This window comes from Tauraco erythrolophus, chromosome 9 (genome assembly GCF_009769465.1).
Source record: "Tauraco erythrolophus isolate bTauEry1 chromosome 9, bTauEry1.pri, whole genome shotgun sequence".
Classification (NCBI taxonomy): Eukaryota; Metazoa; Chordata; class Aves; order Musophagiformes; family Musophagidae; genus Tauraco; species Tauraco erythrolophus.
Window position 1 is genome coordinate 36317277 of NC_141473.1, and position 24847 is coordinate 36342123.

Sequence of the window (24847 nt, forward strand, 5' to 3'; positions counted from 1 at the left end):
AAGACTGGAGTCCCCATCACATGAAGCCTCTGGCACTGAATTTACATTTCTGGTTGTTTCACGTCTGTCCCTCATTTTCTTTTCTCCACTGGCCACGCTATGCCACCTTTACCCACACTGAGCAGAAAGCAAAGCTACAGCTTTCACGGTGAATAATATTTAAAACAGATCAGCATAAAAAGCACAAACTCTAACCAAAGCATGGGAAACTTTGCTCTTCAGTCTTTACTGTTGAGTGATAGACTACTTCATCCTAGCCTTTAGAATGAGGACATGCTTCATCTGCTGTGCATGGCTGGGGTGTTCATCTCTTAAGGGGAAGACATGACAACTACACAGAAAAATAACGTCTATCTATATAATAGTACGTATGTGGAAAATGGATTGCACTCAAACCTAGTTCAGCACAGCTCTCATGGACTGAGCCAAAAGGGACTTTTAGACATACATACCAAAAACGCAGCTCTTGTGCACAGACTGGAAAGATTCAGTACCGACCTCTATTGCAGAAATGTAAAAACCACATTCACGAGGCAATGTCCAGATGGGGACTCTGCCTGTTGCCTTCTCTAGTCTCACCAAACTGGCAAGCACAACAGTCTGTAAAGCTGGCATTTCTGAAGAACTGCTCATGTTCATGGAATACGGAAAAGGCCACGAAGTTGTCTTAATCTGCATGCAGAGTTAATGTCTCCAAAATCAGATATATGATTGAGACTGCTGGCTCCAAACATTAAATTAACTCATGTTTCTTAGTATTAAAACTGTGCATTTATCATATATACTATAATATAATCTTCTTATGAGAAGGAATTATTTTGTGCCTTAATATCAGAAGATAATTAAATCTAGTTGAAAACTGGTAGGTTTAACTGCCATCGTGCTCCCTGAAATACAGCAACAGGTCTACACTTGCTCCAGAGCAAAAGCTCAAAAAAATTTCGTGTTCTGGCTAGGGTAAAAAGTTTTGAGCTGTATGTAGGTTAGAATTCCTTTAGAGCCAAAAGAAATGGTCTGCAATCAGTCCTTCCGGTGTATAGGACAGCACACTCTACATTCATCTAAATGAACAGAAACTGAATTCAAAGCATCTGATTTGACCACAGAGTTTTGTTACTGGAAGATGGAGCTTTGTAGTTCTGTATTTTTACAGCTAAAGAAAGTATAATGGGATGGTCACAGTCAAAGTGAACAGTACACCAAATGTGTCATTTCATTCTGTCACTTCTAGAGATCAGAATGCATGTCTTTATTTAAAATCAAAGCTATTTTATACATTTTATATTAATTTCAATTCACTTATGTAATGTGAACAGTGTTTAAGCATACTTCACAAGATTCATCAAGGTACGCGCATGAACAAAACACCAAAATAACATAGAAAACTATATTTGAGCGTTGGAACAGGGATTTTTTTCCAAGCTGTTACTGAACTAATCATCTCATCCTACTTCACAGAAGAAATTGCACTGCTTGGGACAGTATCAGTAAGGAATAAAACTCATATCCAACTGTTTTTGATCTAAGAGAACTTAAGGTTTTTCTTCCTCCTTTAAAAAAAAAAAAAAAAAAAAAAAATCAACCAAATGTCTAAAAACCAGTCTTGCAGCTGCAATGAAGTAACTACTTGTCATGATACAGTCTGAGAATTGACTGGCTGGGGAGCAGCTCCGCTGGAAAAGGACCTGACATTCTGTATGAAGACACTTTAGAATGTATGTCAGCAGTATGTCCCAGCAACAATGAAAGCTAACTGCATAGAGGGCGGAAAGGGCAGGAGCATAGCTAGTAGAATGAGAAAGGTGACACGTCCTAGATTACATCTAGAAAACTGTGTCCAGGTGTCCAGTTTTGGGATAGATAGACAACATAGACATCAATAAAGCAGAGCAAATTCAGTAGAAGGCCACCAAGACAAGGGCTGGAACTCTTACCCTGCAAGGAGGGAAAAGAGAACTTAGCTTCTTCAGCCTGGGAAAAAGGTGGCTTCAGAGGGACTTAACAGTAGTCCCTCAACACATATGAGATTACAAAGATGACAGAGACAGGCTCTTCACAGACATGCATGGCGGGAGGACATTCTGACAGTGGTCAAAAACTGAAGAGAGGTTCTGATGAGAGAAGGCATGGATGCACACAAGAGCAGTTTTCACACCAAAGTGCGTGGTCAAGCAGTGGAACAAGTTGCCCGAACAGTTTGTGTAGTCTCTAGCCTTTGAGATTGTCCAGATCTGACCAGTCAAAGTTTAGAAATAGTTTGAAATTCAGTACTGAACTTGATTTGAGTACAAGGCTGGGCTATAGACATCCTAAAGTTCCTTCCAATCCAAATTATTCCATAATGCTGTTGTGTAATGCACAGTTACAGAATAATTATATGATATATACTTAGTTACTGACACTGACTCCTCTGGGGCAAGAGCGACTCTCTTCTCAGGGATACTCTAAGACAGGTTAATAGAAATTTAAACAGGTAATTATCAATAGATAATGCAGCAACATCATGAAATAGTGTTTCCTGACACAAGGATGACTACCGAAGAAACCACAGAAACATGCTGGCAGTCTGCTATTTTTCTCTCTTAAGAGAAAATTCTGCAGAACTTTATTTCTGTCAAGCCCTGCCTTGTATTTCTCCCAAACAATGCAGTGGGAGAGCTTAAATATCAAGACATCCCCAAGCTCTGTAAGAAGGCATCCATATTTACTACTAATCCAAAAAAACGAACTTGCAAGCAAAAAAACTCCACTATAGTGATAAAAAGGCTCAGGGATATACGACACTGTTGCTGTGTCATCTGCCATAAAAAGCCATTAAAATAACAAAGATATGAAAAGTCTCTAACAACTTAAAAGGTTTGAAAGCTGAGTATCTTGTATACAAAATATTTAATCATAAAATGTATTTCAGTCAACATAATTAAATAAAATTGAGATCATGTTGATAACACAGCTTTAGACGATAGACAAATTCTACCCATGGGATAGGTGCATTCCAAGAGTCAATAAATTATTCGCTATATTAATAAAAGCAACTTTAATTTTTCAGTGAATTTAAAAGGTGAAATCTAGTCCCACTGAAAACAGCTAAAAGGATACGCAAAGTTAGGGAAGATCACTTCATCATTATATCAAAAGTGATGCATCAGTGACAAAGCAAGATTGTACTTCCACAAGAAACTTCCCTCCTCTTCTGAAAACAGGGTAAGTTCCATCCACAGCACACTGCTCGCTCTCATAACACCCTGAACAACTTCTCCCTCAGCAGCATTATCAAGCTCTGTTAGTTTTAAGGAGTTAGGCGTACAGGTGGTATGATGAGATAAACACATAACCATAACTTTTTATATTATATTCATAAAAGATTAAGACACCTGTTGCTTCAGACAGAGACTCAAAAATTCCAGCAAGAAACAGTGATGCAATAACAACAACACAGTAATCCCTAAAATACTAAATGCAATTATTACAATACTAGGACAAAATATGAGCCAACATAAAAGTTCGAAGTCCTATCTGCAATCTCTATTTTGGCAGAACTAGCACTTAAATAACGTACTGTACCATTCTGTTTCTTCCTCCTTTCCAATTACTTAAAGCAGGAAGAAGGGATTGCACTGGAGGCCCTTGGTTTGATAGCGACACAGCTGACTATGTTTTGAAGTAAGTTTTAGAAGTTAAGTACAGGTTTACTTATTCTGAGACTGTAAGGTAACTTTCACTAACCTTTGAGAAAAGGTCACTGAACAACATGGGCATGTATTAACCCACTGTTCAAATCTAGCAAAGGCCTTCTTGGTACCAATCATTAAGGGTAGATTTAATTTCTACATTGTTATTACAAGCTACTGGCCAAAGATCTTGCAAATAAATCATGAGCACACAAGTGAAGCAACCTCTCAGGAACAAACAGAACTGTGGGGTAGGGGGGTAAGCCAATAATACTATCAACATCCTCCATCTGATACTCCAGGCTAGAAATTAAACACAATCTTGCATAGCTTCATCTCCTGATGTCTGGGCAGTGGTTGCTAGCCATACACAGAAATATGTTTTTATTACACTGGGATAAAGCTTTTGTACTTATATTAAAACAACTGGTGTAAATTCACTCAAAAGCACTCCTCCCAACACAGACTAGCACTGCTGAGAGGCATGGTGCACTCTTAAAGAAGAAAACAAAACCGAAACCAAATACAAACAAACAAAACCAGCCAAACGACAACAAAAACCCACCTCCACCAAATCAAAACCACACACACCAAACACTGTCCTCTACAGCTCCACCCCTATCCCCATACACAACTATTTCTTGGTTTTACATAGGGACTACATGCACGTTTCTGAACGTGTTTGGAAATCTCCTACAGGAAAGGCGCGCAAGGTTATTTTTAACACTTCAGGGACTGAGCAAAGACCTTAATAAAATATTCTGACACAAGAAAATAAAAGTGAAGCTTAAAAAAAGAGACACTCCCATTATTTTAATTTATAACATTACGAAAGTGCAAAGGAACTGAAAACGCAGCGAAGTACTCAGTATTCACATTTGGGTGGATAGTTTCTTTGTATTTTTGGAGACAGAGGACAAAACAGACTTAACGCTTAAAGACTGATTTTTAAATCTATCTGACAGCACCTCCTTTCCAGAACTAATTCAACTGACCTGACAAGTGAAGCAGACAGCAGATCACAAAACGCATTGGGAGTTTTTGCAGGTCAGATTGCAGGTGCCTGATGTGCATGAAATTAGTAATTTCAGTTGTTACGTACTTTTACTTTCTCTAGTTTGCAATACTGAAACTGAAGTAACCAGAATAAACAAACATGTCTGTTTCTGCCTTATTGAATACAGTGTCTGTAAGTGACCCAGGGAATGTTTTGGATATGATATTCAAAGGTATGGTGGGTGGATCTCACAAATCACCTCATTTATTTTGAGAATCAGAAGTACATGTTTCCATTCAACCAAAAAACACTGTTCAAACTGTACTTTTTATTAAACGTACACCCAGTATCCAGCATCTCACTCAGGATCAAGCAAATCATAACATTGGTCAATTACTTTGAATAGTTTTAGCTACAGTTTCAATTTTGTAACTAAACAATTACTTTCTTGGGCCCACAGTTTGTGTATGTGGGGGACAACCAGATTCTGCTCAGAAAGCACAGAATGCTTCACAAAATTTTATCAAGCCTTGAGGAATGCATTCTCAAATGCAAATTTTAACTTCAAGAGAAGCAAATTCTTGAAATGGAAGGCTAAAATAATCCTCAAGACTTACTGATATATGAAAGAGGAAATAAAAAAATATTCAAGAGTTCTGCTTATAATGTTTCATTTGTCATTTTACACTCAAACTACAGCAAAAGCCATCTCTTCCACAGTGCTCCATCCAGAACTGGAGCTCCACTATCTGCAGTACTAAATTGAGAATGAAGCCTCTTGTTACAGCAATGCTTTTTAAAGACATAAGCTTTTTCTGCATTTTCTTAGGCTGCATAAATGCTCCATTACAGTACATCAACTTTACTGGTAAAAAAATTACCAGCACTGGCAGTAGTGAAGTTTGGTGATCAGACTGGGATAAGCCATACTGTCAACAGCCCACGTTATACTCCTATAGCTACAGCAAAGCTTTCCAGAGAATGCAGGCATAAAGGAAAATCCCCATGGCAGTTTACAGTCTCAGGACTTGATCTCGAAAGGCGTTCAGCACTAAAAACTCCTGTGTCTCAATACAACACCCACAATTATCATGAAGTTAGTCACATACCAAAATGACAACATAAAAATGAAGCTTATGTAATTAACCTTCTGTTTACTGGATTTCATATCCAAGTAAATCTTTAGTCTGATTTATAGTGTACTGCATATAAAACAGAAAGGTCCTTAGGGACTATTCATTAATGTAGCAAACTTTAGGGAGATCAAATACAACTGAAATGGAACTAGAACAATTGCAGTGTAACTACACTACAATTACAGTCTTTGAGTATTTGGTATGATGAACATACGTATGGATTAAGTTTAGATACTGAGTAAAAAAAAAAAAACCACCCACGAAAAACCAAACATTAGTCCAGTCCAACACGTATACCACAACTGTTGCTTCATGTACATTTTAAAGTATGTTATGCAAAAAAAACCTAACCAAAGCTGCAACAACAACAACATCAAAAAAACAACTTACAAAAATGTATTAAATCCACTTAATTAGTTCCTTGCTTCCTCTTGGTATTTCTAACAGAACTGTTACCATTACAGGCAACCTTCTTCAGTAATCTTTTGTCTAACTGCCATTGCTTTACATTTCCTAGAGCATCTATGAACTATGATATTGTCTGAGCAAAAGAAATCAAGAGCTGAAGACAATAGTGAGCTTTCAACTTGACAGAAAAATGAGTTACTGAACAGACTGGCAAGCAGAAAGCTTTAGGAGAGTTACAAAGAGATGGGGAGATGGAGGTCGAAAATCCCTAAACTGCCTCTGGAAAGAACAGGTAGAAACAGTCTGGCAAACTGGGACTGAAACACATCCTCAAAAATATTCCGTATCACTCATGCAGCCAGAACAGCCCAGCTTCAACTTTCTCCCTGTTGCCACCACAGCCGAAGATCTAAGCTGTAGCAAGCACCACCCAGCCCGTTCTGGTGCTTGGAAGCCTCTTCTGCCCTCCCGAGGCCCCTCTGCATGCTACAGGCCCCTCACTGAAGGCTCCAAGGACCTTGCTACGCTTTCTCTCTCTGCTGCAATGCACAAACACTCAAATCTTCTTTTCCTGATCTTCTCTTCCAGTTAATTTAGAAGATACCTAAAACAATACAACCATAAACAGAACAAAAGCCAAAAAGCCTGCATCTATTTTCTTTTGCTATCAGGATTGCTCCCAGGACAACACTTCAGGCGGAGCACCTGTCTTCAATAAGAGGACTGGCAATGGAGGGAGGCTGCTTGCAGTTATGCAAGAAGACTCAATACCTGCAAGAGATACTTAAATTCTAATAGCCTATTAATTTATTGAAACTGTATCGCAAAAGCTTCAGCCACATGTAGTTCATTTTACGTATGACTGAAGTCACACATTTCTGTACTGATGTTCTTACTTTAGTCATGTGGTTAGAATATTGTCTATAGTACATCCACTTACTGTTAGAAGTTAATTAGGGTAAACATCCTTCACCAGGACAACCACAACCATCCTGTTTATCCAGGCCTAATTTGAATTACTGGGTATCAGAAGTTACGTGGGTTAACAGTTCAATATTTGAGGAAGTTAACTGAAAGGGACAGTTAAAATTCAGAGTGAGTAAGGTAATTCAATAACATAGCAGGAAGAGATGTGGACAGTGTATTTGGAAAAAACTGTGAAAGCCAGCAATGCTCAGGTTTTCATAGAGCTCTTAACAAATCCAAAATGTTCTACAAGTACACATCAAGTTGTCTGTGTAGCCTAGCAAACCCTATGAATAGTCTTAAAAGCGCTGCAATCCCACAATGTACATAATGGCATCACTTCATCTGAAAAACTGAAATTGATTCTCATCAATTCATCCTGTAAAGGTACATAGGAGGCAACACAGGCTTGAGAAACAACGAGAACAGTGGAAAGACACAGTTAAGATCTGGGAGCTAACAGATTAAGACAGCATCACGAGCATTATGTAAATGCATCATGACAAATCAGACACATTCTATATATTCAGGAACAAGAGAGGACTCTAAAATAATTACTTTCAGTAATGTATTTTATATGAACAGAATTAGCCCATAATAATCAGCATCATAGGATTTCATCACAGAAGCGTAGTAAGATTTCAGTTACATTCCTATACATAAAGTGGAATATTGTACCTTAAAGAGAATAACCATTTGCACAGGGACATACATTTTCATATATAAGAGCATAAAACTATCACTAACACCTTGAAGATTTTACAAGTTCCTCCAAAACAAATGTTATGTCACACCACCAGACTTTGCAGCTACTAAAGTAGCTGCAAAACGAAGCTGATGCAACAAAACAGTTTCTTTGTTCCCCTGGTAAACAGTTGTAGTACCAAAGATCCTCACTGCTTCATTTTGAGGGGTTTGTGTTGGTGGGGTTGTTTGTTTTTTTCCAGTGAAACATCTCCCACCAAGAGAGTCTGAAATAAATTTTTTCCAGAATTCTCTCAAGCAAAATCTTCTGCAGCCAAACGGAAAAAAAATGGTGCATAGTGAAAACAATATATTGACAGTATCTTAGCAGGTATGCACAACATTAAGGTAAGCTAAGTGTTTCCACCTTTCCTCCTCGTTTTGATCCTCTGTCCTGTATTTCACATACACAGACTGCACACCCATGAGCTGAAACTAGTGTAAAAAAAACCACCAAACCCTTGTTACCTTCCAGACAGTGAGGATAGTTCAGGGCAAGTAATGAGAAATTCAAATAAAGAAAATCTTTCTTCCCCCGCATCCCTACCCATCCTCAGGCAGTAATCTTTATTCCTCTGTTGTTATTAAGAATCATTTCTGAAGCCCAAGTTCAGGGACTCATAACCATGAAATTAGGGCCGTACACATCATGCACATTATCATCCTATAAAAGAGGAAACCAACACTACTTGAATTGTAAGTCACCCACCATCAAATGACTACTTTTCCCCTGTTGTTATTTTTCTTCTAATAGTCTTTAGTCTCTTTTCCATATGCAGAAACCCCAGCACAATGCTGACTTAAAATAGGATCAAGAAGGAGACAAGCTACTGCACCCAATAGGCAAGACGTACTGTAAGGAAATGAGAAATGCGGTGTTTTTTGAAGTGTCACTTATTATTTATACATACCATGATTTAGGTATGTGTAAAACAGATGTCGGAAGGATGCACTGCGCCACCCAGGAAAAAATTCCTTATGACAACATCTTTCCCAGAAAACTATGCACATATGGGTAATAATTCTGCCTTGGAGATACAGGTCAAGCATCAACAGCAACAGAATCTGCATTCTTCAAGAATTTCAGTGATGCTATAGTAGAACACAAAAGTTAATTTGACTGCAGTTACTGATTTAAAATTCATTTTGCATTTTCCCAGAAGAAGTGGAAAGGAAACAGAAGTGGTATGATGACAAACACACATACCTTCTCCCTATTTTATGCATAAACGTAAACATGAGTTCGCGTCTAGCTAGCTTGTCACATCACACAGTAAGTTCCAAAGAAATCAGAAAGAAAACTTTCCTTGAAATTATTCTACTTAAAATAGTACTGACAGCTTTAGGATTTTAAATGAAGCTTTTTCTAACTCAGAATAGCAAATTAGCCCAGACTCTACATCAACACTTGCACCCTCAGCAAGTTCGCCGATGACACCAAGCTGTGTGGTGCCGTCGACACGCTGGAAGGGAGGGATGCCATCCAGAGGGACCTCGACAGGCTGGAGAGGTGGGCCCGTGCCAACCTCATGAAGTTTAACCAGGCCAAGTGCAAGGTCCTACATCTGGGTCATGGCAATCCCAGGCACAAATACAGACTGGGCGGAGAATGGATCGTGAGCAGCCCTGAGGAGAAGGACTTGGGAGTACTGGTGGACGAGAAGCTCAATATGAGCCGGCAATGTGCTCTTGCGGCCCAGAAGGCCAACCGCGTCCTGGGCTGCATCAAGAGGAGCGTGGCCAGCAGGTCGAGGGAGGTGATTCTCCCCCTCTACTCTGCCCTCGTGAGACCTCACTTGGAGTATTGCGTCCAGTTCTGGAGTCCCCAACATAAGAAGGACATGGACCAGTTGGAGAGGGTCCAGAGGAGGGCCACGAAGATGATAAGAGGGCTGGAGCACCTTTCCTATGAGGACAGGCTGAAAGAGTTGGGGCTGTTCAGCCTGCAGAAGAGGAGGCTCCGGGGTGACCTTATAGCGGTCTTCCAGTACCTCAAGGGGGCCTACAAGAAAGATGGGGAGAGGCTGTTCAGGAGGGCCTGTTGTGATAGGACAAGGGGTAATGGTTTTAAAATAGAGGGAGGTAGATTCAGGTTGGATATTAGGAAAAAATTTTTTACCATGAGAGTTGTAGAACACTGGAACAGGTTGCCCAGAGAGGTGGTGGATGCTCCATCCCTGGAGACGTTCAAGGCCCGGTTGGATGAGGCCCTGAGCAACCTGATCTAGTTGGAGATATCCCTGTTCCTTGCAGGGGGGTTGGACTAGATGACCTTTGAAGGTCCCTTCCAGCCCTAAGGATTCTATGATTCTATGAACATCAACAGCAATGCACAATCGTCTAAGAGATACAGGAATCAAACAAAATGGTGCTGTACCTGCTACTTTTACTATTACGTCCATTGCTGCTCTGACACATTTCCTACTGACTTTTAATTTGGAATTCAGTAAAGCAGATAGTTAAATTGCCAGATATACTTTGCATTTATCATTCCACAAATATAACACAGAAAATCCACTTGCAGATGATGTTAACTCTCTTTACCTTCTTTAATGACGTTTTAGCATTTTAGTTTCCAGGAAGAAACCACGAGAACGTAAGAAGAGTAGTCATCTGCTGCCTTGATTTTGATGCTACTTCTATGGAAACCATATAAAAGCTCCATTTAAAAACTCGGAAGCTCATCAGACACATGAATTGGCCAAAATTTGTAAGAGTCACCTCTTCACGCTTCTCCAGGTCAGACACTTCCCTGAGAGCCATTCTAGAATTTCCCTAACTCACTCAAGTCTGACCCTGCATCAGTGACACGGGGAGAAAGTAGGTGTGTAGGTAAAAATAAGAAAAAATTCCTGTGCCTTTGCTTTGCAAGCTTGTGCAGAAGACACTATAAATTGCTAAAAAACCTTGTTCCTTAGGTGAGGCTCATAGGACATACATGCATGTACAAGAATGTGGACTATGCAGCCCCACCCTGTCAATGCTGCAGCTACAACCAACTAATGTTTACCTCATTCACTTCCCCTGGTGCTTGTCAGACTAAGCACTTTCATCTGTTCCCCACCATCTACATCACCAGCTGTGTCCAGGACACTGAGGCACCCATGAGGATCCTCATCACACTTCCAACATTCCAGGTGAAAAGCATCTCAAAATCAGGTAAACAGCTGGTAATAGCTAAATGCCATAGAACAAAGTTAGGTCAGATGGAACCAGGTATCAATAGCACAATTTTAGCTTCTTGCTTCAACACGAGGAACATGTTCTCCTGTCAACCTATGCTATTAAAACCTGTTACCACATGCTATAGCTATTTATAGTCACTGCTGTTTATTGCTGCCCACCTCTCTCTTACAAAAACCACGCAAAACTGTATCTCTTAGCAGTGCTGTCTTGTACTACTCTAAGCTTTCCTACTGTATCATCACCCTCCTTCCCAGACTCAGTAAGTTTTTTGTCACAGTAAGTCTCTAATAATGATGTTTTATTGCCTTTCTTTCCTTCCTTGGCATTCTGCTGCAGGACTGTCACCAACAAAACGTGGCATCTCAGGAAAACGTATAAATTCAGGAAAAAGGACAAAGTTGAAGGGACAAAAAAGAAATACCTTTCCAGGAAGAATACTTTCAAGTTTTAAAAGCACAGGGAAAAGTAAACTGTTTATAAAACACTCACAGCACTTCTGTGCAGTATGAATCTACAGCAATCGCACTCCAGCAACTTTAAGATACTCGTTCTCATGTCTTATGCCCACTACCTGCAGGTGGGACAAACAGAAGAGGAGAAAACAGAACAGCTTCTGTATTGCTACAGAAGTTGAGGCCACTCAGGGTTGGTATTTTTATCTATTATTACAAACTAGGAATTTGTTGAAGATTCTATTCTAACATAATGGATGCTGGAACATGAAAATTAAGACTGAAAACCTTAAGGCATTTTGTACTTAATTATTGCCTCTCCAAGTACTATCATAAAACAGCCAAGCAGTTGCAGCCAACATGGGACTTTCAGGGGAATATGAGTCATTGCATTTTTTTTTTTTTCGCTTTCAAACTTTGCTTATTGGAAAAGTTCAAGCCAAAGCAAGCATCCAGCTAAGTCTATTTGTATAACAGCACAAAGTATTAGGCCTTCCAACATATTCTGGTGGCCTACAGCTTTAGGATTCCATAGGACTCCAACCAGCTAAGAATATCACATGCTTTATCATCTTTTTAAAACAATGAACAACAAACCTCAATTTCCACAAACAGAAAAGGTAACATCCTACAACTACTAATGTCAGTAAGTGATGCTTGAGGATATGAGAAGGGTTTTCTTCTTGTCAGATAGCCAGATTGAAACCGAAGCACGGCTGGTTTTGTACATGTTCGTTTTCTGCACATCGCTCGTCCCATTAACACTGCAGTGTTCTGATGGTACAAAGGATCATCCATCCAAATAGGACCATATATTATGATGATACTTGAGGACTTGACTAACAACTTTTTCCTTGCAATGTCTCCTGGTAGCTGTTAACCACAACTACCTACTAATACTGAAAACAAACATTAACTTCTAAAACCAAAGCTGTGCCACTGTCAGCTCAACCTGGCATTAGCCTGCACTGCCACCAAAAGCAGTGGCCTGCTCCTCCTTTGGACTCCTTTTTCCTCCTTCCTTGCCTTGAGCCAGCACGCAACGTTCATACATTCATACAGCAAACTACATCAGGCAACTAACTTGAACAAAAACTAACCTCCTTACTTGCCTCCCAGGTAAATTCTCGGCCGCATCGGTTTCCTGATCCAGATTGCTGGATAGCTGTATGATTGCTATTGTTCGTCTCACGGGAAGGGGGCAGGAATAACAGTTTGAGAGTAGAGAGGGAGATGAAGTCTCTGGCAGCACTGATGAGGTTTGCCAGATTAAACCGGTTGTGGAACAAAGGTGTAAGAGGAGGAATTAAACATACAAGCACACTACCACAGCTATCAAGGTTAATGACAATTTCTTCATTGACTTCAGCAGCATTGTTCACGGACTTTGCTAACATGGTGAAAATGTACATGAAAAAAAGTATCACTTCCCCAAAATATCTTCTCCTTAGTTTTAGAAATATTATTACTAAGGCATGATACATACTTTTAATTAATCTCTCAATTGAAAGGCTGGAGATAGTACTTAAGAAGATGTCTGATACTGTTAGACATACTAACATCTGTTTTATCTCTTTTAAAGCAGATGGTAAAGAACTCACTGACTTACCATGTTCTCCCCCATTACTTCTGCCCTTGCACAAGACTGCTGTATTTGAAGAAAACTGTATTAAGACAGATTAAAAGTAGATGCCACATAGAAGGTTCAAGCAAGAAGATGAAACAACTGTGGTTATTAAAGTTATATTGGTGAAGAGTTTTTATGAGGCTAATAAAAAACTTCTTCAGTGTCCCCCACCATTTAATGTACCAGAGCAAATAACAAAATGGATGATTGATTTTCTCTCTTGAAAAATTAAATATATAGGAAATGTAAATTGCTAGCTTCAAAAATCCACAGCATCATAAAATATGTAATTAAATTCCAATACCTGAAAAATGTAACACATCAGAAGATACTGACCACTTATTAGCTATCGAGTCTCATTTTTGTGAATGAGAATTTTCAGGTTTGTTCAGTGCAGTACCTACTTTCTAGAAAATAACACAGAAGCAAATATCCACCTATCTGTATCAACTCTAAAGGGCTAAACAATTTAAGTGTAAATTAAAATACAGCTCAAAGGAAAGACTAAATTCCCCTCATCGTTTTTATAAGGGAAGAACACACTGATAAAATGTTTAATTTCGAGAAAAAAATTTATACAACATTCCCCTTTAAAGCTTGAGCAAAATTATAGGAAGCATAACAAAGCATAACAAAGTTACGATCCTAGTTTTAAGAAATAACGCAGAGAACATGCAAGCCCTGCTTGGAAATTAGAGTTTCTCAGTTGAATATTCTTATGTGTGGGGCACACCACTGCAACTGTTAGGCTGCTGAAGGTTTCCGTGCTACTTCACATCAAATTGTAGGTGTAATCAATGCACTTTGGAAGAGGACAGAATACAAGAGGCCTGTGGACTGGATTGGAGATGCTTTGTCTGGATCTCTTCTATAGACAAACACACACATCCACTCTCCAAACACACTCCTCAGTTCCTCAACTCTAGGTTCCACAGTATTTCTGAATTTACTGACAAATACAGATCATTTCACATAATCCTAAAAAAACAAGCAGCAGGCTTAATGCTGTCTGCTAGAAAGATAGGAACAAAAGCATCACTACAACCAGTGCTGAAATGACTAAAATTCAAAGAAAGGAAGGCTGCAGGGGCCCATTTCTTGCAGAGAGTCTTGGCGGTTTTTGCCATTGGCCTCACTGCAGGTACACGTGTCAATAGAGATGATGATCTGCAATACTGAAATAAAGCAGTCCGTTCCAGACAGTCATGCTGGCATTGAAAAAAAAAAAGTAATTATGCTGGACAAGTCAAATATAAAACATTGAAGACAGCTGTCAGATTAGTATTTGAATGGCCTGGAATTAAGACATGTATAAATATATCCTCACTGAACAGCTCAGCATGTTGCTCACCCTAGTACCTCTCCATGTCACTTGAACTACGACACTGATTTATTTACAAACTCACACAGCCAAAAATTCAGCTTCTATCTTTAGTGGTATTTTAATAGTCACATACCAAGCAATGTTAAAAATAACTAACAGCATATTAAGTTCCAAGCAGCAAGAAAAGATGGCACCAAGAATTAGAGCTGTATCTTCCACAAACGTGCCAAGTATTATGCTCTTTTCATTAGCGCAACTTTTTGAAAAAGTATTGTAGGAGGGGAAAGAACCGCAAATACAAAAATAAAACCCAACTGCAACAACGAACCCAAAATATCATACACTAAGTATGGCAGAGATCAGCGCCCAGGTAACACAGGCCACTACATACCACACTGTCTGTTCCAGCCCATGACCAGCAGTGTTGTAGAACAGCAGTAGCTGTCTTCAGAGAACACAGTTATCAGCAGGACTTTTGACTGTTGGCCACGTCTAAACTCCATTTTGGGAGTCAGCTGCTTTACTAAGAATTTACTAACAGTAGATTTTGTAGTGTGATTTTACTGAATGGTGTTAAGTAACATAATTCAAACAATTTCTTAAAACACAACAGATACACCTGCCTAGAAATAAACACTTTGATTTGGATTGTGAAAGTGCTGAAATTTCACATGGAAAACTGCACTGAGATAGGATGTTAACCAGATGCTTTTGTGTACCTTAAACATTCTTAAAGAGTTCTTTCTGTGGGAAAGGAGAGTGCCCCTGATCTAGAAAGTAGTAATTCTGTGTTTTATCTAATTTCTGCATTGAATTCTATATTGAAAGAAAAAAACTACATCTCAGTGAAATCAACCAAGCAAAGTCCGACACCCAAAACAGGCCCTAATACACTGCAAACTAACATAACCATGAGCCGGATTTAGAGCAGAATACTAACAGGGCCGTTTTCAGGAAAGAAGCAACAAGAAATATGACTAGAATATTCATCTTTCATCCCTGACAGTTTTCAGAGTGAGGAAAGATGAGTCTATACCTATATTTTTAGGCTCTGAAATTTAAACAGAAGCATTGGAAATTTCTGAGACATTCTTCAAGAGTGGGAACACACTAAAACACCTTGTGTCCTTTCTAAACTACCACAGAGACACAGGGGTCTCTCACAAATTCCCCATGAAGCTGTGTAGGTGTTTATGAGTGAAATCATGTGATTTGAGCTCTTCTGTAAACAGCACTGAGAACAACAGAAGTATTAAGCAGTTTCTTACATTTTGCTAAGTGAATTTAGGAGCCTAAATAGAAGATGGACTCTTCTAACAGAATGTTAGATGAAGAAGAGCAAATTATGGGACCCACTGAAGTCAGTCCATGTGTTCCTGCTAATTGAGGTTGGAGTGAAAGAGCAAAGGGCTTTCTCTAAGAGGCAGTTTTAGTTTCATAAGCATGGAATCTAACACAGAAACACTATTTCTTTTAATACAGATACTTTGTAATAACATAATTCTCCCATTTTAAAAGGTGTCAGAAGTCTGGTGTGAAGTACTCTCAGAAGGTTTTTGCAAGATCTCAAAACCAAGCCTGCTGTCATGTGAGTCATCACTCCAAGTTGCTAGAGTCTAACCTCAACTGTTCTGCATTTCTCACTCCTTTTTATATATCTACAGAATTATGAATTTATTTAGATCCTGGTTAGCTTTTTGATGTTTCTTACAGTACTCTCCTCACAGCTGAACTAGAAGTGTTGCAGGACTAGGACTAACAAGCTTATGCCTCTGTTTCCAAGTATGCCAACTTACCTTCTTGCATAGTATTTTGCTAAGACACAAGAGGAACTTACATAGATGCAGTTGTACAAAGTAAATGAGGGTGGGAGCAGAAGGGAAGTATGGCCACTACATGAACTACAGAAGACACTTCTACCAAATGAGAAATAGGATAAAGGAGAAACTAAATAAACTTAGAGATCCATTTGCTGAATATTATGAACTCAGTAAACCAATATGAATAAGTAAGAGCAAAGTCCGTGACATGAAGCTTACTGACATTAAACATTTTATTCTTTGCCAGTAAAAAGTCGTGAGCAAGCAGTGCAGGGAAGAAATGCTATCACAAGTACCAAACTCCACCTATACTTGAGTATTCCACTGTACAACAATTTTAAGATTAGAGGCATCAAGGTATTCTAGATATCAAGAGAACTAACACACCAACTACAAAACAAATAAATCAAAATCACATACTATCTTAAATATTTGTTTCCAAACCGAGACACTCCACATACACCAGTAGCGAAACTGAAAGTCAATACATGTTAGAAGCATGCAGTTTGTTTTAAAAGTATCTTCCCATTTCATATTTTTCCTCAATAATTATTCATCAAAACACTGGTCTCTACTGCTGTTACACCAGCACGTGAGAGAATTCAGAACTGAATGTTCTACGGTCCTCAGAAGAAACACACCCTTAGGTAAGAGTGCCAAGGACTAAGAGGAAGCCAGCTTCCATCTAAGCAACCATAAATATTTCACTAGACAAATTCTGTCGTAGTAGGATACAAGTTTTGGCCCTCAGCCTTGTCATGTAACAGGTGCAGCACGATGCACAGTTCTATTGCACAGCCTAGTCTGTACTGAAAGTTGTTCTTTTTCAAAGCAAGCTGGAAGGTGCCCTTGGCATCACATCCTGCTACAGGAGTCAACCACACCAATCCACTTGGATGCCTGAGAGCCACAAGGTCATAAACTGGCTGTGCGGCTGATGTTCTGTCATTAAAGGACCACTCACTCACCTCCCCTACTTCCAAAGAGTTTCTTCAGAATGGTGTGGGGCTGTGGTAGGCAAAAAATGGTTTAAATTGTGAACTCTTACAGGCAGCAGGTAACTGGGGCAGAAGACGACGACGACATTCTGAACTCTTGAGCTCAAGCCTGGTACTAACTGCAACTGGTTTTAAGTATGTGCTGGTTTTAAATTCTGTTAACATCTCAACTAAACAAAACTGACATATCCTGAGTTCTCCAATTAATAAAGAGAGACAAAACAGAGCGATCAATTAGGAGGTGGATCACACTTCATGCTTCTGCGCACACATACTTAGACTGGAAAAAATTAAGAGTTTTTCAAAATCAAAAAGAGACTGAAGAAGATCCTGGCTGAAGAAACAGTCCTGGAAGTGAGGAAAATTCCTGGAGGCCAAGAAAATACGTGGAGACAAATACTGGGAGACATCCAGAAACACTGGACAGTAAGGTCCAAGACAGGTTGCAGGCAGACGTACAGGATGAAACCATCATACTTTCTGACCAATTTTCCTGGACTAGCAGCAATCATCCCACTAGAAAGGAAAAGTCAAGACCTAGTGAACATAGTAACACTGTGGGGAAAACAAGTGAGTGAGCATTCGGTATCATCAAGCAGGGTAAAAACTGATCTCCCTGGTTCTTAAATAAACCCCAGTATCCAGATCGACTGTGAGTTCCAACTCTGTCTTGCTTGTGACAAAGTTTTTGACCTACCACAAGGCGCACACTCTTCATCAGTACTCACTCAGTGATGTGTAATGGGCACTACGTTTTAGCCAATAGCTTGAATACAAAGATGAGACTCAGGCAGACAGTACTCTCAGAGCCAGCATCACTACTGCGCGTGTACACGCCACATCAGAAGTGACCGTGAATTTAACTGGCTCAGCGTGCATTCCATATCCATTGAATCAATGTCTTCCACATCATATGTTCTGCATCAACAGCAGCTAGCTGTAAAGAAGGACATGTATGTCTTTGGAAACATCCTCCAGCAGCTTAGGAACTAGTTCTGAAATATGCTGTAATATCTGCTTTAAGTTCTGATATATTCCTGGTTAGTTGCAAGTTCAGAAGAGGAAGGAGGTGAGAGCTGCACATACACTTAAAATAGCTCAAGATGCAGACTCTTTTTTTTTTTTTTTTTTTAAGGATAATTTCCCTCATCTCCATTTTTATTTTTCAAACACAAGGAGCAACTCAACCTCTAAATAATTTCCTGTTACATAGATTTCTTTCTCACCTACTAGCTTTATAACCAGCTGGTTTCTATCTACCTCTCAATACTTACAGAAAAACAGAACTCACTAAAAATACTACGATCTGAGCTTCTGGTTATACCAGTGTATAATTTATCTTTTTTAAAAATATCTGGTAAAATATGACAGGGGATTGAATGACTTTTCAAGTTTATTTATTACCAAATAAAGATTAAGTTAAGCCATGAACATTCATTTATTTTTCCTGCATTTTGGTACCTTTCATGATGTACCAGCATGAACATGGCTCACTGCAGAACTAATCACCCTGCCCATTTCAGTAACTTCAAAGCAAGTTAGCCTAAAATTCACCTTTTTGGGCATGGTTCTGCCAAATTAAGCCCAAACCTTCTGCTCTTTAACACTCTCCAGGGATCTTTCTGCTAATAAAAAGATTCTAGCCAGAGCCCTCTGACATGCTGAAGCTCTTCCCAGATGCCGCCTTGAGACTAGCCACTTCTGATCTCCACTTTGAAACATCTGTTCCAGCTTTAGGCTCGAGGCCATTCTTACCATCAAAAACAGCCGCTCAGGATCTGTTTGCAGTAACGCTCTTGGTGCTCACTGGCTTCCAATCCCTCAGGGAGGAAAACGACATTATCTCTCAGTACAAGCATCAGATCACCTCTACTATGTGTGTTTCTGACAAACATGAGTTTCAGAGAGAACGAGCACACCTTCACCTACCTCAGCTACCATGTGATCTTGCTTTTCTGCTCTTCCCCAACACAGTCTCCTTATCTCAGATAAGTCACATATTTAAGGCCTTCAACTCCATCCAAGATCTGACCAACAGCTTCCTTCTTTCCTCCTCCCTCCTTCAGAACTTGTTGCAGAAGGCATCCTTATTCCTCAAGCTTATCTCTCAGAAGAGCTCCCCAACCCAGCAAAACCAGAGGCCTACCTTAAGAGTGGTAAGGAAAGACGACTAATACAGAACCCAGGTCAAGTAACAGGATGGATCCTCCTTATACACAAACACACAAGTTTTTCTGGGTCTTTTCTGCCTTGTTCCTCTTGTTGGCCTGGTGGGCCAGACATACTTGTTGAACCATCTGAAAACTGATTATCCTGAATACGAGGTAAGTGTAAAAACCTGTAAAGAATTCAGATAGAGAAGCCAACCTCTTGTCTGCTAATCCCTAGTTTCCTACATTTAGGATATTTTTCCATCTCTATATTGACAGGTTTACCTATCAGGTACCTTTGCCTATTCCAGAGGACTAACTATTCCAGGAACCAGAGACTTCTTCAAATGTGCCACTGAACTGAAGCATAACGGGAGAAAACCCAAGATATGTATTAGCAAAACAGCTCTACAGATTTATATCCTTGCTGATGAAAAAAAAAAAAGTTTGTTTGCTTCTGTGGGTTCTTTTCTTCTTTCTCATGCATTTGATGATGTCATGATTTTGTCTGCACACCAGGAATATAACAGGGACTCCCACACAGAACAAGCGATATTGTATATTTTACCTACCTGATAACACTCAAAAAATTTCTCCCAACCAGATGCCAGTAACATGAACAACAGTAATTCTTCCTTCATCAAAACACATGCTAGTAGCTCTTTATTTCTTTGTTCTATTCATTATTATTGATTTAACACTAAATAGACTTGAAATTAATTTCTCATGAACTATTCATGCAATTTCAGGAACAACAAGCGTTACATGTTTCACATTGGCTCTACAATACATGCCTAGCTTATTTCACTTGCTGAACAGTCAAAGTACTTGCTAATAATTTCCCTTGAGAAAAAAAACATGGTCAGAATTCAGAATCAGTCCTCTATGTTCTAACCACAGTATAGCGTAATTAATATAACATAAGCATGTGTATGAATCCTAACAATTAAAAGGCTTTCCTTCAAGGTTTGCCAATTCTGTATCTGCCTTTTTCCCAGTGCTACAGGGGAAGTTTTGCTGGTCAAACCTGCAGAACTCCTAAGACTCCAAGGTGTTTTCTGTAGGTGTTGTTTTTGTTGCTGCTTTTTTGGTTGGTGTGTTGGTGGGGTTGAGGTATGGGGTTTGTTGTTTTTTTTTTTCCTGTTTTAATTCAATCATTTTAGACTCCAGTCCAAATCATGTGGTACCCTTCAAGAAATATATTTTTCAGACCATATAAAATCCCATTTTTTACTCTAAAGATTTAAGAACATTGACGAGTTCTACATGCAAATTTCACCATTCCAAACTCTAATTAATATGCCCTGCAGGGATCTTAAGAGATAATTATTTTCCCTGTGGAGCATTTTCAAATGATATGACATAATCTGATTTACTGAAAAATGCAGGAGCCTTATTCTGTTATTTCTTACTTAGGTAAAATGCCAATCGCTTTTGCAGGGAATGGTCCTTATCTAAGAAAGCAGCAATTCCTGCACAATGAGCGCACCATTAATAGTAATACAATCTTATCATGTGCATACCACATTCTCTGCTTAGACAGATCTATAACCATCAACTCATTCAGCCATGGTTTACCTCGAGGTTAAAAAAAAGGGCAAAAAAAAAAAACCAAGAAACTTCCATTTTACTATAGGAAATTAAAACCCTAGCAACTTAAATGGCTGTGGAGAAAATCAATGTTTTAGTCAAAATTAGATTTTAACAGTTTCTGGTATCAGATGCAATACTGAAAGTGTAGGTTTTCAATTAAAAAGCTGCATCTGGATGCATAATAATGTAGTATAAAGATGCACTCATACTCCTGGAGAAATGAAGAAGCTCTTCATGAATTCTTCTCACAGGCCAGCAATCATCTTACAAAATCAACACAACATTAAATCAAATAGAGTGGGATGTTAAACACAGAACTGTAGAAGTTACAAAAACAGATACTGAAATTGAATGATTCAAGAGAAAACACTGATCTGTGATTTTCAGAATATCACATTTCCTTGATAGACGTTTCTTTTTCCCCAAGTCTTGCATTTACTCAACAGGCATAAAATGGACTTCTCAAGCTTGTAATTGAACCTACTATTATTATTTGCTCTTCACTTTCTATTTCAACTACATTTAGCATTCAAACACACAAAAGAGTAAGAAAATTTAGGCCGTTGTGTAAACTGTGATGTTCTTCAAAGAACTAATGATGTTGAAATTACACAGCCTCAAGGCTGAAACACTCAGATCAGATTCACACAAATCAGTAAAACCTTTGCTTGAAACAGCTGTAACTGCAGAAGTTCTTATATCTCTATATATAATTCTGAACATGACAAATACAAAGTGAATACACTTTTTGTAAGACATTAAGTAGCAAAAATTTAGCTGTAGGTGTGCTGGTTTTCATTCATTTGCTTAAGAGAAAAGCTCAAGCTTTTGAATTGGTGATAATCAGAAGAATTCATACTTTAACATTTACATACACAAAAACTAAATCGAGTGGTAATATTTCAAGTTAAAGGTCAAAATATGTATTGCTTTCTAAGAGTAAAATTACTCCCAATTTGCCTATCATGTTACACTGTTCATTCAATCAGGTTTAATTTCAGAAACAGAGCAGCATGTTTCTTCAATTGCAATTTTTACAGCTTTTTAAAACTCCCAATCAATACAGACTATTAAAAATTTCCATGTTAACCACTAAGAAAAAATAAACAAATTAACTGAGTATTTAACCTTGATTCATCATTTGGTCTCTATTTACTACACTAAGCTGTGTGAATGAAATGTGAATTTAGACAGAAGGAGCATGACTAAACATCTATGCTGTGTGACAAAAACATATAGTGTATGCTCAGTGTGTTGTAATGAGAATTAATTGAAAAAGTCATACCTGTGGGCACAAAGTCTCTATGTGATTAGCTGCCATTTGGACAATTTTCACTCCATCTTCATTTGTTGACAATGAACAAGCAAGATTAGCAACCTTAAATAAACAAACAAACATTTTTGTAAGCAAGTATTCATCCCCAGACTCTCCACTTGCCAAAAAACATCTCTGCCTGAAAGTCCTCATTATTTGGGGAAACTAATTTGGCAAAGAACATATCTGAACAAGGAAACACAGGCGAAAAAAAAGAACGGAGTTGTGGAAAGGGGTGACAGCAACAACAACAAAAAAAATCTCATGACCTCTCCTCAATTTAGGTTCAGCACATAATAGCTGCAGAGTGGTCTTCAGACAACAGGAAATTTCCACGTAAGATCCTAAGGTTTCAGCTAGATCGTTTGTGATCATGCCTGTTAATTTTTCAGAGCCCTTCAAACCATTTCCAGCTTTTTAATTTTTTTTTAAACTTACTTTTCAGACCTTAAAGATCAAATAACATTTGCCTTGATTTGTTGTAATGAAATATACAATGAATTATGCCATGAGCTATCCATAGATCATTAGTTTACTTAATAGTGCAATCTTCTACTGAAATAGTCATACCAGAGCAACTTACACTGGAAATGCATAAGGAAACTCAAAATCCTTGAAACAGCAAGGCTATCTAAGATGCTTTATTTTACTATATACCATGGAGACACAGCTTCCTTTAAAGGAAAAAAGCTGTTCCACAATGCTCCACAGTTCAACAAGTTTGAAGAGACGAAGGACAAAGAGCACTCACTTCAGCTCAATGCAACTCAACATCAACAGGCTGTTAACAGACAGGCTTGACAAAGGTACAAAGAGGGTTGGGATACTGTGATCCAGTAGATCTTTTCATCTTACTGAAGTCACATCATGTCCTTACGTAAACTCCTACACACTTGTTAGTCTTCATAGCCTTCACAAAGTAGCTGTACTACACATGTATCACTCCATTGTTAACATAGATCAAGAACTGCCTGAGAAATAGACCTCTGTAGTGCTGCGAGTACCAACATAGCTATAAACACATATATGCATAATTAATTTGTAATTATACAAAACTTATGCCATGAGTTCTACAAGCCAGCTGCTGCAAAATAAAAGCAAATCTTCATTTATCAACATTTTAGGACACTATTTCTAAGAAAGAAAAACAGTTCAATGATGACCTATTACCAAAGGCTTTTATTATTATTCTTAATTGATGTAAATAATTACAAAGAATTAGTTAGCACATAGCCAAATTAATTACTTTTCCTGTCTGCAATTCAGAAGAGACTAAGACAGACACTTTCTGAAGAGGATGAGGGCTAGAATACATGGCCTTCCATGTACACCTTTACATACTTTATGAACTTATCCCTGGTCTTCCAATACAACTCACTGGTTCCTCACCAGGGTGATGTGTTATCTTGGACACATAAAAAATAAAGGTTAAGACTAAAGAAATTCAGTTTTCATAGATGCACTCAAGTTGCATTCTCTTTTATTTGAAGTAAATTGCCCTGGGTTTTTTAATGTCATATTTGAGAAAAATTTATTTTGATCCTACACTTCCCCTCCTGACTCTTCAGGTCTAAGTTACCTGCAGATGTTCTGGTATCATCATAATATAATTCTAAAAGGCACTTTTCCCTCCTCTCAAAAAAAAAAAAATCAGTTATTTTAATTTGGATTGCAGGTCAGAGTTTTTCAATATTTCTAACAATAACTAATTCACGTTGGTTTGCATATTTTCATTTCTTTGCCCCAGTCACTGAGCTGCTTGTGTATCCCAAATGTAACACTGCATTCATTCACACTGCATTTATATACCCTCATATATAAAAAGAAGCACTCTAGAAGGCTCAGTGCAAACATTATTGATCTTTTCCTTAAAGAGTTCCTCAATGTCTAAACCAGTAACATATCAAACATTTTAAAAAAAGGGCAATACAAGCCATTCCGCCAGGACAAAATAAACTCTCTCAGTAGTTTTTTCTCTTTGACATAAGGTTCCTCGGGTTCTCCTATTTCATTTCACAGTTCTCAGAAAAACTTTACTTTTAATTTCTTGGGATCCACTGCAAATACATGTGGTATGTACATCCAGTTAATCAGTAAGAACGGCGCGAAGATTGAGCTCTCTGCTCTAAGTAACAAATGTTTTGTCCCATATTGATAAGCAAAGTAGATACAGACACATCTTAAAACAACTGAAACATCTTGGTACAAATCCAGTCCTTGACATAAATTGCGTCACAGAATCACAGAATCATCATTTAGGTTGGAACAGCTTTCCAGAGGTCACGTAGCCCAACTCCCTGCTCAAAATAGGAGAATGAGCTCTAAACCAATCTGTGCCAATGGCTCTATGTAGCAGATCAGCATCCGCAGACAAATTATGCGTATGTTACCAGATCACAATGAAGATTAGAAGGGGAAAAAAGCATGGCTCTTCTCTAACAAAATATGCTCAGGTTGGGA

General features: G+C 38.6%; 1 protein-coding gene across 5 annotated transcripts in view; it reads right to left on the bottom strand.

Annotated features, from left to right (window-relative positions):
• Positions 1 to 24847, bottom strand: part of CTNNA3 (catenin alpha 3) — a 520316-nt gene that overhangs the window by 169410 nt on the left and 326059 nt on the right. For 4 of the 5 annotated variants that reach the window (XM_086616261.1, XM_086616260.1, XM_086616263.1 and 1 more), the window contains one exon: positions 22358 to 22450. The exons of the other annotated variant lie outside the window; for it this stretch is intronic. In XM_086616261.1, the coding sequence (XP_086472387.1) occupies positions 22358 to 22450 (93 nt within the window). The remainder of the gene's footprint in view (positions 1 to 22357; positions 22451 to 24847) is intronic. 5 annotated transcript variants of the gene reach the window in all.